At 52.4% G+C, this 14,835-nt stretch overlaps 4 protein-coding genes across 4 annotated transcripts; 3 read left to right on the plus strand and 1 right to left on the minus strand.

Moving 5' to 3' along the window:
• Window positions 1–2,524: 2,524 nt before the first annotated feature.
• On the plus strand, window positions 2,525–4,291 carry NEUTE1DRAFT_116537 (uncharacterized protein; the record flags this gene model as incomplete). Its single annotated transcript, XM_009851422.1, has 3 exons — window positions 2,525–2,717; window positions 2,874–3,455; window positions 3,515–4,291. 3 exons carry the CDS (start codon window positions 2,545–2,547, stop codon window positions 3,750–3,752), a joined length of 993 nt encoding a protein of 330 aa, XP_009849724.1.
• A 1,703-nt stretch (window positions 4,292–5,994) lies between these two features.
• On the plus strand, window positions 5,995–6,233 carry NEUTE1DRAFT_116538 (uncharacterized protein; the record flags this gene model as incomplete). Its single annotated transcript, XM_009851423.1, has 1 exon — window positions 5,995–6,233. One exon carries the CDS (start codon window positions 6,059–6,061, stop codon window positions 6,212–6,214), a length of 156 nt encoding a protein of 51 aa, XP_009849725.1.
• Window positions 6,234–8,402: 2,169 nt separating this feature from the next.
• NEUTE1DRAFT_128869 (uncharacterized protein) lies at window positions 8,403–10,166 on the minus strand (the record flags this gene model as incomplete). The annotated part of the gene is made up of 4 exons (XM_009851424.1): window positions 8,403–8,805; window positions 8,874–9,919; window positions 9,972–10,027; window positions 10,113–10,166. 4 exons carry the CDS (start codon window positions 10,164–10,166, stop codon window positions 8,636–8,638), a joined length of 1,326 nt encoding a protein of 441 aa, XP_009849726.1.
• A 759-nt stretch (window positions 10,167–10,925) lies between these two features.
• Window positions 10,926–14,322, plus strand: NEUTE1DRAFT_79667 (uncharacterized protein; the record flags this gene model as incomplete). The annotated part of the gene is made up of 4 exons (XM_009851425.1): window positions 10,926–11,174; window positions 11,240–12,983; window positions 13,040–13,284; window positions 13,346–14,322. 4 exons carry the CDS (start codon window positions 10,997–10,999, stop codon window positions 14,167–14,169), a joined length of 2,991 nt encoding a protein of 996 aa, XP_009849727.1.
• Window positions 14,323–14,835: the final 513 nt, after the last annotated feature.

A 14,835-nucleotide genomic window follows, 5' to 3' on the forward strand; every position in this document is an offset into this window, starting at 1 on the left:
GGGTTTCCTTGTGCCTTTTCCTGCTGGCTGGGATGGACCACACCATGTCATCCGGCCCCGTCATGCAAAACTTTGAGTGAATGAACAAACCCCTTTGTGATGGAAAAGTCCCAGGGGGACGAGGAAGAATCAGACCGGCTTGAGATCCCGGTGGATCACGAGCGGATTACGGACTGGTCGAACGATAGCGTCCAACGCTACGAAGATGTGGAGGTGATGCTCTGAGAAGTGGAGAGGCACAAAGGCGGAAGCGAACGGCAACGTTCCTGGAAGCACGGCGCCAATGGCGATGCTTGTTTGGACAAGAAGGAGGAGTCGCCAGGGTGTCCTGCCAGGGCCCCTTTGGAATTTCTGGGAGTTCCGGGTGATTTGCCCATTTGTGCCATGGTTCCCTGACAGCGAGGTAGCCCCGCAAAGGACTGGTCGAATGGAACGGCCTCTGGGGATGTTTGATGCTGTTCCCGGTTCGCCAGTCAAAAGAACTGAAGGGACCCCGTCTCCAGAACGGTCAGAACCCAACCAAGCTCCTGGGTTCTGAAACGGTGTTTGCCGGCGGGGTCACGTTCCAATGGGCCGCGGTCCCGCCTTGGAGTGACGGAGTTCTCACCTACCATAGTCAGCGCTATTGATTGTGTGTGTTGACTGCTTGCTGACTGCCTGCTGGTGTGCCAGGCATGTTGAACAAAGAGGGCAAACACGACAACGGGATGGGCCGTGGTCATGTTTTTGTACCTCGCCGGACGGAGATGCTTTTGTCAACACCCGCCAGCCTTTCCCTTTGTTAATGTTCTCCAAGACGCTTCTACCCGTTCTCCACCCACTCGTGGCCAACGCAAGGCATTTTCTTGCGCAAGGCAACCTTGACTTGCGAACTGAAGGCATTTGAGCCTCCAGTCGGTGGGTTTTTCAACGTTGGGCATCCCATTGCGCTGGGACAGCTTCCGTTCTCCTCTTCAGTCTCCAGTGGTACCCACAACAGGATGTTGGGGTTACGTCCACACAACATGACCTACCAAAAGAGCTGATTCGAATGCCCTGGCTGAGTATTTCGACTGATGCCGTCAAGAATTGCCGGTCCTGGCCGTCCTGGCTGTCTTGGGCATCATGATGTCCAGGAGATTGGGTTAATTATGGTGAGTTCGAAGGCTGCGATGAAGATTCGTCGTTGCGGTCCACTTGGTTCGATTGCTGCGACTAGGAGCAGAAAAAACCCTCTCAACCTGCCCGGAACTGAACATAACGTGCGCTATTGATAAGCGGTGGGCGGCCCAAATGGAACAACCTAAACAGAGGACCACATGGCTGTTTTGGCCGGCGCCTGTCCCCGGGTCTCGCAACTGACATGGTGCCAGAAGCTAATACCGGTCCTGTCCCGAATTCCTGCTAGCGTGATGCGCCCATCCCTTGCTTCCACCCTGTGAACATTGCCGCATTCTCGTCACGGTCACAAAGCGCAGGTGTCACTGGCGTGAGTGAGGCTGGGAAGGCATCGTCATGTCCATGGACCTTCCACAATGGAATGGAGTGCCGGGAGAAGAATTTTTGTTTGCTGTGTACACTACATAGTTCATGTCTCCTCCGCCCGTTCCTGCGCTGACCGAGGCTTTTCGGGAACCAGCTGCTGTTTTCGGCTAGGAAACGACTGGGTATGTTTCCCGGTTACCACCCCGCCCCACGGCATGCTGCGGTCTGCCACCAGTCAGAGCATTGCTACGCGTAAGGAAAACGCACGGAAAACGCAGTAGAGCGGCGTATTGCAGAATACGATACTATCTTACCTTTCAGCGATACATCGATACCGTGTTTTACCGCCAGGAGCTGCTTCAGTTCTTGTCTAGGTACCTAGTCCTACTTGGGCGTGTTTTGCAGCCATGGTCAATTACATGATTGCACCGTCCACCGTACCATTCGGTTGTTCCGTTTGGACAGGCATTCGTGCTATTCCACCTCACCTGGCGGTCTCCATGAGCTTGCCGGGATTGACTGTGCTCCTCCCGTCCCTATTCCCGCATGCCCGTAGCCTGTCAGTGGACAGCTCAAGAGCCACACCCAGAGGCAGTTTGCAGTTTGGGGTTTCCCACTGCAGCCGTACACTAGCCGTACCCCGTACCCCCCCCTTGGCTCCTCCCCCGGCCGCCCAGTTCCCTTTTCTTTCCCTCAATCCCTCTTCCCAGGAACGAGGAACCCTCTCCTCTCTTTCCTTATCCACACAACAGGACAACACACATAAGCCGTGTGTGTACCTTTATGTCCGTCAACAACCAAGGAGCTCGACCACAAATACTCCGAGTATAGACGAGGCAGTGATCGGCGCGAAATTAGTCGGAATTGCGGCGTTTTGGGTCTCACCTCACCTTTAGATATCCCAAGGGCTTGGAACCGAATAATACCGGCAAACAAACAAACACCAACACCAAACAACACCACGAGTCGACCACCACCACCACTACTACCATACATTGACATATGTCAGCCAACCCAACTACAGTCACACCAACCCACCCTCAACAAAACGATTCTATGATCAAGAACAACGCCATCGTCATGAGTTCGGCTACACAGGGAGGACCCGCGGTCCCTAAGGAGGAGAAGAAGGGCTTCGGCAAGGTTCTGGCAAGAGTAAAGACGGTTCTGAGGACGAAGCGACTTTCGACCAGCGGCGCAAAGGCCGATCCCGCTGCTCCCGCCGAGAAAAAGGGCAAGGAAGCCGCCAAGAGGTAAGGCCTATTTTAGTCTGGCATTGTCGGGAGGGTTCTCATTGGACACTCTGGCTGGCATGCTGTCCGCTTTGGGTTGTGGTCAACCAACCCATCCAACTCTTGATGATGCATTTCACTTCCCTTTTAACTCCAGTCTCTAACGAATGACTATAGCACCACGAAGACGGCCCCTGCTGCTGCTGCTGCGGCGGCCAAGACTGTGGACGCCAATGCCCAAAAGGTCCCTCGCGCCCAGTTGTTTGAGGAGCGTGCCAAGAAGCTCGGTGAGCTCTATGGCTTGGAGCTGAAGCCTAGCGAGTGGCACTCGACCGAGGGTCATGCTCTCCGTGTTGAAAAGCCCATCAAGATGCGTGTCCACCGCAAATGCCACCAATGCGACACCTCGTTCGGAGCTTCCAAGGAGTGCTCCAAGTGCAAGCATACGCGATGCAAGCAGTGCCCTCGTATTCCCTCCAAGAAGACCGAGGCCGAGAGGGAGGAGAGCAGGAAGAAGCGCGCTCAGATCATCAAGGATCGTGCCGAGAACGCCCCCATCGTCCCCGACTGGCACCCGAAGCGCGAGAAGGACCTCGTTCTCAGACGTCCCGCCAAGACCGGAACTCAGGATCTGGTTCACAAGAAGCCTCGCCAACGTGTGCGCAGGACCTGCTGCGGCTGCAAGAACCTCTTCACTTCTGGAAACAAGACTTGCACGGCCTGCCAGCACGTCCGTTGCACGGACTGCCCTCGAGACCCGTAAGTTTTAGCGCATATCGATGGCCTCGAGAAGCTAGTTATACTGACCCCTTGAACAGATCAAAGAAGGACAAGTATCCCTACGGCTATCCTGGAGACCAACCTTCGAAACGCCAGGCTTACTTCGAATGCAAGGCCTGCAAAAACACCTTCGCTTCGGAGCCAACCGTCACCACCTGCCCCAAGTGCTTCAACAGAAACACCGAGCGACTTGCGCCGAAGCGGGTGGAACCTCAACCTGACCCTGAAGCTTGGAAGAGCATACAAGCAAAACTCGCGGCGATGAATCTCAAGTAACACGATACATTTCGGTGTCCTTGTCACTCTGCTAGGAGGGAAAGAAAGAAGGATATTAGAACACGATGAAAATGAAGGTTTAAGCGAAGGAAGCTGATGATAGCGTCTTTTTTTATTTGGATTCGTTTTGCTCTTTTTTTTGTTTTGGCTGGCTCTCACCCAGACTCTCGCAAGCTTTTATCGCTCACAAGATGCATGCATTCATTCATAAGGCCACACGCACCACCATCTTTAGCACGATATGAAACACACGCGCATGTTCTAACCCCATTTTGCATGCATGGATTTTTTTCTGCGACGAAACAACACCTCTGATCTTTTCCCGCATATTTCTCGTCATTCACTATGTCGGCGCTCGATTTGATACCCAACTTTACGGACCCTGCTTATCAACTGCGAAATCTGAGAAGAGAACAACTTGTCTGTTTAGGGAACAGCAAAGGAATGGAGGAAAGGTATCCCTCATAAAGGTCCCTGTGGTCATGGAAGGGAAACACTAGGATATATTTCTCCATAGGTGCAATATATCGATCTGTCTGATAAAACAAAGTGCCAGTCCTCTTTGCCCATAGTCAATCCCTCAATTATTTCCAGTGTATCATCCTCCCATGGCATCGGGGCTCCTTCTGGTTTTGACCAAAAGTCGCCACTCACTCGTGTCACTCCCTGTGATACCAGGAACGCAAAAGCTTCGCACATCACATACCAATAGTGTTTACCCAAATCGGTGATCTTGTACCCGCGATGCGACATCGCGGCACACATACAGGCGCACACACGAACGCACACAATGCGCCTTCTTACCCGCTTGCCCGCCATGCCAGCTATTGTACTTATTCGCCACCTCATCAATACACGACACACAAACAGCTCCCGTCTTTTACCCCTTACGCTTATTGGGCCCTTTGCTCCTCTCCAAGCCCAACCCGGAAGTGAGGGCCCCGTTGTCTCCGTCTCGTTGGCTCCCCTGTCCCCGAGCCGCCTCTCCTTTATTGCTCCCATGGGGATTCGTACCTGAGCCACTTTGCCTCAGTCTTGCTTGGATTGGTGTTACACAGAATGATAGAATGAAGCGAGAGAAAGGGGTGCTTTGCAGTTGGCGAGTTGGCTCCGAGGAGACGGTTAGCTACACGTGTACGCAGTACGTAGTCGTGCTATTAGTGCGCGGGTCGGAAACCGGACTAGCCAGCTGGCAACGCATGGAAGCACAATGTGTTAGACAATCCTTTCATTCAACTAATGGAATGAGAACAACTGCGATACATACCTACGTATTGACTCCATCACTTGCCCTACATACTCGGACCCGTTGACCGTTACATTTGAGTCTCCACATGTTCCGACGGACGAGTCCCGGCTAGTCCAGTCCCTAGGGACCCCCACCACCAGCCGAGCCCGTCGACTCCATCAAGCCCGTTGAACCCGCCTGCCCGCCAGTCCATCGGAGACCCCGTTTCCTCGGACCCAACTCCCTGGGCCTGGGTTTGGGAGGTCTAGGTCTTTTCGCCAGAATTCTCGTAATACATGTAGTTTAATGAAAACGCCAATGAAACTTATTCGCGGGACGAGGCTCTGAGCGATGGACGGGTCTGGACTTGTTGAGAAAGGGACCTGCGGTGTTTGTTGGCTGAGCTGTTGGTTGGATGGGCTGATGTATCCCCTGACATAACATGAATAACATGAAGATGAAACCGGGTTTTATGGCCCAGAGTGAAATGGATAAATTGAAGAGAAGGGTCAGTGATTCCACGAACGGCTGCTCAATTCCAGCCTCTGGTCTATACGTTGGGAAAAGCTACAGAATAATCGCAAGAGTCAAAATCCTAAGAATTCGGAAGTTGAACTTGTAAAGTGGGATCGTGCCCACCGCCGAACACTTGATTCTTTCTTGGCCGCCAAACACCTGGACAGTTTGTAGCTACACATACATACAGGCACACACGCACGCACAAGCGAGGCCATACAACACCGCCTTTCTGATCAATTCGACTGGTTTCTGTACGGAATTTCAAGTTCTCCACGCCGCGCATTCTTACATATATATTATCAATACATTATGTCATCTTCACGAACACATTGTGGAAAGGTAACCCAGACAGTACCATCCGCTGGAAGCTTTTCCGACAACCAGATGACAAGGAGGGCGACAAGGCAGGGTTCATGTTCGCAAGATCCCTCGTTGATATCTACACCGCCCGGCTTGTTGGGTCCGGTTGGCAAGGGCATCTCGTGTTGACCGGGCTCGCTCATCTTGATCCCTTGACTCTAGCAAAGCCTGGTAAGCTCGGCAAGCCTGGTTGTCGGGAATGTGGATGGAGTCAAGGTGGTGGCCTTCCCCTTCCCTTGCTCACCTTGTCGCCCGCTTTCGCTACACTTATGGCATCCCGGATGCTTACCTTGGCCAGACTACGTACCGGATGACCGAAGCTTCGGTTATTAATGCTCTGGATCAGGATAAATGACTTGAATGATGCCAATACTGAGCCCGGACTGTCGGAGCGCGGATGGGGGCGGGTGGCTAGGAGCTCTCTTTTGGAAGAAGGAAAAATGACTTGTCCTGTCCATGACCATGTCAGCCATCGCATCACGGATTGCGAGCGTTTCCCGTAAGAAAGGATGGAGGCACCAAGATGATGAAATTCGATGTTACTTATCCTGGCGACGACCGCCCGTTTCTACCAATAGTCCTCTGTGGCTCTTCTCGCACCGTTCTGAAAGTCATTGGAGTTGAAAGCAGTGTGTTTGCCTGAAATATACCGTACTAAATGCACAGCTCTTTTACGAGGATGCCGTCGGTGGTCGTTCAGCGTCCACCAGACGTACGTAGCCTCTCCTCCACCGACCGTCTTCGTTGTTCCTTCTTTTCTGGGCAATCCGATGACCGAACATCACACGCAGTGTTGTCGTGTGACTGGTTTGCGTGAATGAGGTACTGTCCGTTTTGTGTGTTTTAGCGCTTTCAGCTTTCAGTTGGGTGCTTGCGCAAGAATGGCGCAGATAAAAGTCCGAGGCGGAGAACAAACAGACATCTCTGAAATCTCACACACATCCTTTAATCCACATGGCAAGTGGTGGTTGGGTGGGTGGCTTGCTATATGGGACAACCGGACTGGTTGCGTGGCTGAAGCTTTTTCCTCACTTCCAGCAGAAAGGGTCATCGCATGGCTCGACGTTGAGGCGAAACGGTTTCAGCAAAGCACGCAAGAAAAGGTTATGGATCGATGTCTCAAGACTCTCGGGAACAGAGACCGATCGAAAGGGGAGTGCACGAGTGGTACAGTCATGCAGTGTAACAGAAGTGTAGGTAATAAGCTTCTTGTTGAAGAGTGAGAGTTTAAAGAAACCGACTGCCTACCTCCTCTTGGTCTGACCTCTGAGACGATCCAACAAACAGGTCTCATGCCCAATATGCGCGGGCAAGATGATCCTCCGTTGTCATCACCTCAAGCCTCAAGATAACTGGAGGGTACCCGAGCCAGCGCCTACAAACAAGTAAACAGTGGACCAAACCTTGGCCAGGCCCTTTTACCGCCTCATTGTGGTTTATTATCGTCAATGATCATCGGGCACCCCTTCTGCCCTCATGCCGTCTCTCTTTTTATGGTGTCTGCTCGGGCATGTTTGCCTTGATCTACACCATCACCTCCTCGTGCCCCTCTCGGGAAGCTCCTTTCTTTCCCGGACACCTTACCCCTCTTCTTTCCAAACTGTCGGGTATCATGATGTGACTTCACCCGTCCGTATTGGTGTAATGCCATGCATCCCGCCCATTTGGGTCGTTTATCGCAATGCTCGTTTTGTCAACTTCCCTAACACTCACCTACCCCCTGTCTCCATGGGACTTGTGTTTTCCACACCACTTTTTCTATCTCCTTTTTGCTCATCAACTTCCTGATAACACTATTCTTTGATTCTCGCCTCCCTCTTATATATTCGTATCCATACGACTTTCTTAGTATTTAATGGTTTCGTTTATTTTTGTCCTGGCGACCCGGCGTGCCGTTTCTTGTGCGAAACAGTGTTCGACCCCTTACGACAGACATATGGGATGCTGAAGTGAAGAGGAAAAAGAGGGCTACCAACATGAGACAAAGCACACATCTTTGAATTACTACCTGACTGGCTAGCTGACTACAGGACCTGCGACACAGTTGGTTGTTTAGGAATATATACATTCCAGTTCACTTGCACAGTACTGTACGTTATCGATTTGAGACGTACATGCGTCTCTCACCCACACCGCCCGCTCGCTTGACAGATAGTCATGTAGGCCACTCCCTCGGTACTGTATCAAGGATAACGTGCAAAAATATGGCGTCGTCGGATCCGGGCATTGGCGCCGAAGCTAGGTATGCACACGTGTAAGGTATGTAGCGGAACGACGAGGAAGGGAGAGCGGTGGACAAATCGAAGACGGAGACGGAGATACAGAAACGTGATCTCTTGCCAGCACTGCTTTGCTACCGCTGTCTGCTTGTCTCTCCGAGCGCTTGGTTCCTTTCCAATCGCAAAACGTGAACGGAGAAAAGTGCTGCTGGTAATGCAGTGATTGGTGACACAGAGATGCGCCACGCATAAAACTAAACACGACGCGACTATCACTGGGAAGAGAATGAAAAGGAAACAGGAAATATAAAGGACGCTGCACTGAAGGGAGGCAATACGTTTTGCTTGTTGTGGTGTTATATAAGATGGTTGTAGTATAATTCTCCCCACGATGCCCAAGTAACTCTCCAAGAGAAGCAAGCGAAAAGTCAGTGATAATGAGGGTCAGGCAAAAGGCGCCTTGAGTTCCCGTGACACGCTAAGTTGATCAAACATCTGAACCAAGCAGAATTACAGCCCAAAATACAGAGATTTTGCAAAGGTTGAGCCAGCCCAGACTATTTCTTGGAGAAGAACGACATGATGTTGCCCTGCCCCTTGGGCGCAGGCTTCTTCGCTTTCCCGGCCGCCGCGGGTGGCGCCGAGTTCGCAACCTTGGGCTTTGGTTTGGCGGCTGGCGGAGCCTCATCCTCGGAGAAGGACTCCCAAGCAGGTTCCTGTATGGTGACTGCGACGACACGTCAGTATCCATGTGACTATGGTCATACGGTGGTCGGGTTATCAAGTGTAACTTACCCAGATATCCCTGATCATCCATAATCTGCTTCTTCTTCATCACCCTCCTCTTTCCACGCCTCCTTCCATCCCCACTTGTCGTCACGATCTCCTTTTCCTCCTCTTTGGCAACCTCAGCCTTGGCGGGTGGCTCCTCGACGACAGGCTCTTCTTCTTCCTCTTCCTCTGGGACGGGAGAATCAGCTGTCTCTTCCATGTCCTCGTCTTCGTCGTCCTCCATCATTCTCCTCAGTTCCTCTTCACGCTCCTTCTTGCTCTTCCTCGTAGATACGGCACCCGGTTTTGGCAACGGAACGTCATCGTCATCCTCTCCATCGTCTGACAGGGCAGCAGGTGTCTCCTCGGCAGCGGTTGTAGACTTTTCCGACGTCTTGGCCTTCTTGGGCAGGGAAGCGGCCTTGGAGAAGGCTTGCATAATACCAGAAGCGGCGGAGGTATTACGTTTGAGTGATGGCGCAGGTTTCTTGGTGGTGGCAGTCAGTGCTTCGGGTTCCATAGCCGGTGCAGCGGATTTGCTCTCCTCCTGGGGCTTTGCTGGTGCGGCGGCAGGGGCGGGCGCTGGCGATGGTTTAGCGGGTGCCGTCTTGGTGGGTGCTGCTTTGGTCTTCGACTCTTGCTTGGCGGGTGCGGCAGCCTTGAGTCCGAGTCCCTTTCTTTCTCTTCGGCGTACGTGAGAATTGACGATGGTCCGGGGCCGTGGCTTCTTAGCATCATCCTTGATGGCTAGCGCACTTTGAGCGGCATCAACAAGCAGCGTAAGATCCTTCGCTGGGTGAGGTCCGACGCTGTAGACATGTATCGATGATATTGTCTCGTACTCTTTGAGGACGTCTGCTAACCGCTCCTCCTGGACCAGTACGAGAGTGTATGAGGGCACTTCTTCGTCATCAACCGGGTCCGCGTCGGGAAGCGAACTAGGCAAGTCGATGTCCATGGCGTTGCCATTTTGATTCTGGACAGACTTCTTGATACCGTATAGCAGGTAAGTGGCATAGACAGTCCCGGGCTTCTTGCTGCTCTGGGTCTTGTGGAAATCATAGAGCATTCTACTTGGTGTAAGTCATTGCTGATTCTTGAATCTTCCGCTCGTTAACTTACTGTTTCGCTACATTGGGGTGTACACGCAGGGCCCGACTCAGCAAGCGATAGGTGACCTGAAGTTTGATCTCATGTTAGTCGCGGCTCTGCACCTTTCAGCTTCAATGCCATCAACGAGTTGTAATCGGGTGGGTGACCTACCACCTTGTCCTCACTGAGGATATTCTCGGCCAAGTACGTCTTGTAATCCTCCATGGCGAGAACAAAGCGTTTATTGATCTGAAGACACTGCCTTCGTTAGCAGTGATAGCTTGGGCTAATCAAAGTCGATGGAGTCAAGGTGGAAGTGATCAAAAGAGCAAAAGCCGATAAATGATTGATGTCTGAGGCGCGTCGTCGACGTGAATTTGCCCGGCAGGCAAGCCAGCGCTCCCCGCGAAGTCACGTTTAGCGGCTTTGGTGTTGGTTTCTCGAGTGGCGCCCGTGCGGCCCCTGGGTGCCTGGTTCCCGTCTCTCCGCAGGGGAAGGAGCACCCAAAGCACTAGTGTACTGTAGGTAAGTAGCCGAAACTGACCGACAGACACTCTGACAGGCTGCCTGACAGTTGGCGTGCACCCTGACGGGCCACGAGTTTCAGTATTCCGGGGCTGCCATGCGGTGCAGGTACCTCACTGGCTCAACGCCTAGCCTGAAGAGCTCCCCCCCCGTCGTGGCATTGGCACCATGAATCGCAACTGGAACCTCGAGCTTTACACAGTCCCTTGACTTTTTTCTTCTTCTATTTTTGGCAGCTGAGCTTTGGTTGATTCTCTTCCAAGTGCCTGGAGGGCCTCTGTGACCCTTTTCCTTCGCTTCAACCAGCTGTGTTAAAGTCCCCAAGCTCTGCTTCGCGTCCAGGGCGATATCATTGAACGAAGCCCCCCCCCCCTAACTTTGTCGACATCCAACTGCCCCTGCTGCGCCATGATGCGCCCGACTTAATATCCACGATTCGCATATAGAACAGAGCTCGATATAGTAATTGTACAGATTCACGAAAACGTCCATCCTTAGACGGCCATTTTTGGCCTCAAATCGACTTCATCATGGCGGCCTTTCCACGGTTCAGGTTTCTGGCCATCGCCGTCATCTTCCACTTCGCCTATATCTTTTCCATCTTCGACATCTACTTTGTCAGTCCCATTGAGACTGGCATGCGCTTATTTAATGTTCAACGACCCCCAAATCGCAGTGCGCCAGCGGACCGGCTGGTTCTGTTCGTAGGTAAGTGGGCTACTCCGAGCCCAATGTGTCGCGGCCAAGTGCTAACCACATTTTCCTTCTTCCAGGAGACGGCTTGCGCGCCGACAAGGCACTTCAGTCCCACCCTGAACCATATCCCAAATCCGATGCCGATCTGACTCCGAGACCTCTCGCCCCCTATTTGCGATCAAAGATCTTGGAACAGGGAACCTTTGGTGTCTCCCATACGCGTGTGCCAACCGAATCTCGACCCGGTCATGTTGCCCTCATTGCTGGTCTGTACGAAGATGTGTCAGCCGTTACGACAGGATGGAAGTTGAACCCGGTCAACTTTGACAGCCTGTTCAACCGCAGTCGGCATACGTGGAGCTGGGGCAGCCCGGATATTCTACCAATGTTTGAGCAGGGAGCTGTCCCGGGGAGGGTTGACGCCTACACGTACGGACACGAGTTCGAGGATTTCTCATCCGACGCCACCCAGCTCGACCTCTGGGTCTTTGACCATGTAAAGGATTTCTTTGCTGAGGCCCGCAGGAACAAGACGCTTGCTGAGGCGCTTCGCCAAGACAAGATTGTCTTCTTTCTGCATCTGCTAGGTTTGGATACTACTGGTCATTCATACCGCCCTTACTCGAAGGAGTACCTCAACAACATCAAGATTGTGGATCAGGGCGTGAAGGAGGTTGCTGAGCTCTTCCGCGACTTCTACCGCGATGGTAGGACTGCGTTTGTATTTACCGCGGACCACGGCATGAGCGACTGGGGAAGCCATGGTGATGGTCACCCAGACAACACACGGACCCCCCTGATTGTTTGGGGTTCAGGGGTTGCCAAGCCTCAGTTGTACCCAGGCGAAGTGGCGCCCGGCCATGATGAGTACTCTGCAGACTGGAACTTGGACCACGTTAGGAGGCATGATGTCGCTCAGGCTGATGTTGCTGCTCTCATGTCCTACCTTGTTGGCGTTGAGTTTCCTGCCAACTCGGTCGGCGAACTCCCCCTGTCGTACCTTGCTGCCGACATCAAGGAAAAGGCTGAGGCCTCGCTGGTGAACGTGCAGGGTATCTTGGAGCAGTACCGGGTAAAGGAGGAAAAGAAGAAAGCCACTGAGTTGAAGTATAGGCCGTATCAGCCATTTGGAGAAAACGGCCTGTCCCCGGAACGTCGCGTTGCCGAGATTCGCCAGCTCATTGACGCTGGTCGGTATGAGGAAGCTATCGAAGAATCAGCTGCCCTTATGAAGGTCGGTCTCGGTGGCTTGAGATATCTCCAGACCTACGACTGGCTGTTCCTGAGAGCGCTTATCACCATCGGTTATCTTGGCTGGATCGCCTATGCTCTTACAACAGTCGTTGATTTGCACGTCCTACACGGTCGTGTGCGACCGTCGAGAACGCTTGGCGGGGGCTTGTTCTTTACATCGGTTCTCGTTGCTCTTTATGCGTCCTTTGTCATTTCAAAGTCACCCCTCACTTACTATGTCTATGCCTTTTTCCCGGTTTTTTTCTGGGAGGAAGTTTATGCGCGTCGCGAAAGTCTGGCGGCAGGTCGCAAGGAGTTGCTTGGCCATATCAACTCAGGTGGAAGTGTGGCTTCATTCGTGCTCAACAGCGCGCTTTATGTTGGCGTGATTGAATCGCTTGCCCTGGGCTACATCCACCGCGAGATTCTTTCCGTTCTCTTCGTGCTGGGTTCCTTCTGGCCTTTTACCCACGGCCTGTCGTTCCTCAAGAAGCATGGGGCGCTGTCTGCCACCTGGTTCCTCGCCTGTATCGCCATGAGCACGTTCACGCTCCTACCAGCGATGAAGGCAGAGAACGTCAATCTCATGTTCGTACACCTCCTCCTTAATTGTTGATTTCTCCCACTCACTAATTGGTGTATAGTACGATCGGAGGCGTATTGATGGTCGTCATCGGCCTTCTTTACCTTATTTTCGAGGACTTTGTCCTCGCGGACTTCTCATGGAACGCGAAGCCTACTTCCAGGAACCACCTATCCAGGTCACTCGTCGGTATCCAAGTGGGCCTCACTGTACTTTCCATCGTCATCACTCGCTCCAGTGCCCTTTCGCTGCAGGCCAAGCAAGGCCTTCCTCGCGGCAATCAAATTATGGGTTGGGTTACTCTTGGTAAGTCCTCGCAATGCTCGCCGCAGCTGATGACTCTTGTCTAACCTAAGCTCAACAACAGTCGCGTCACTACTCATGCCCTTGGCCTACCGTTTACAGCCCAACAACCACTACATGCACCGGATCCTCGTCATCTTCCTCACCTGCGCTCCGACATTTGTCATCCTTACCATCTCTTACGAGGGCCTTTTCTACCTCGTCTTCTCCGCTCTTCTCGTGAGCTGGGTTCGCCTCGAACACGCAGTTCAGAAGTTCACCTCCTCCAAGTCACCACAGACCACCGCCACCAAGAAGCCAACAACAACCACGGAATCCCACCTCCCCGCTCCCTTCCGCCCTCTCACCCTCCATGATGCCCGCGTTGCCCTCTTTTTCTTCATCCTCCTTCAGTCGGCCTTCTTCTCAACCGGCAACGTTGCCTCCGTCTCCTCCTTCTCCCTCGACTCGGTCTACCGTCTCATCCCCATCTTCGACCCCTTCTCGCAGGGTGCCATGTTGATCCTCAAGCTGATGATCCCCTTTGCCCTCATCAGCGCCAACCTAGGTATCTTGAACAAGCGTCTCGGCGTGGCCCCTTCGGCCCTGTTCATGGTGGTCATGGGCATCAGCGACATCTTGACGCTATACTTCTTTTGGGTGGTCAAGGATGAGGGCAGCTGGCTGGAGATTGGAAGCACGATTAGTCACTTCGTCATTGCGAGCTTGTTGTGCGTGTTTGTGAGCGCGTTGGAGCCGGTTAGTGCGGCGTTTATTGCGGGGGTGGATGTTGGAGAGGAAAGTGAACTAAAGGAGGAGGGTAAGGTGGCGGAGAAGGTGGTGGAGAAGGTTAATGAGGCTGTTGAGGGGTTGGTCGGCGGTGGTGACGGTGGTGGTGGCGAGAGTTGAGATAGGGATCGTGTAAAAGGAGCTGAGCTGTTGGTGTATCGATAATATATGTCATGTTCGATACGATGATGCATAGAGGATCAAAAGAAAAGGGGAACCGCCAGCTAATAGTTGGATAGTATATATATGGCATATACAGCAGATGTGTCACACAATCTTGGTGTTTCTCCGAGACACCTTGTCGCCCTTCTCCAGACATGGCAAACATTTTTTTCTTGTTCTTTTCTTTTTTCTCTCTTTATCTTCCTCATTAATTTCCTTCCCGTCTTACTTCTTTCCTTCCCTACTTTCCTCTTTTCCCATTATCTCTCTCATTCTCATTAACGCAAAACATCTTGAAGTTGAAGTCCATGATTTCACTGAGCAGCATAATAACATCGTTGGACTCGATGTCTATGCAGTATCCTACACAACATATGTCATCCTCCACCTGTCGTTCAACCTCCAGTCAGTGCCGCACATACCGCGCGAGTCCAAAGTGAAAATTGCGTTGATTACATGCCTGGTAGACCTACCCATTTAAAATATAATTTGCCTTGTTTAGGTACTATATTGTGTTGCTTAGAGGTGGTTTTTCTGCCTTGCATCATGGCAGCGTTCTGGCAGGTGCGTCTTACACTTGCTTTACTTTGCGTCGCTTCACAATGTATGCAACCACGTCGGTGC

The sequence above is a fragment of the Neurospora tetrasperma genome (assembly GCF_000213175.1).
Source record: "Neurospora tetrasperma FGSC 2508 unplaced genomic scaffold NEUTE1scaffold_2, whole genome shotgun sequence".
Lineage (NCBI taxonomy): Eukaryota > Fungi > Ascomycota > Sordariomycetes > Sordariales > Sordariaceae > Neurospora > Neurospora tetrasperma.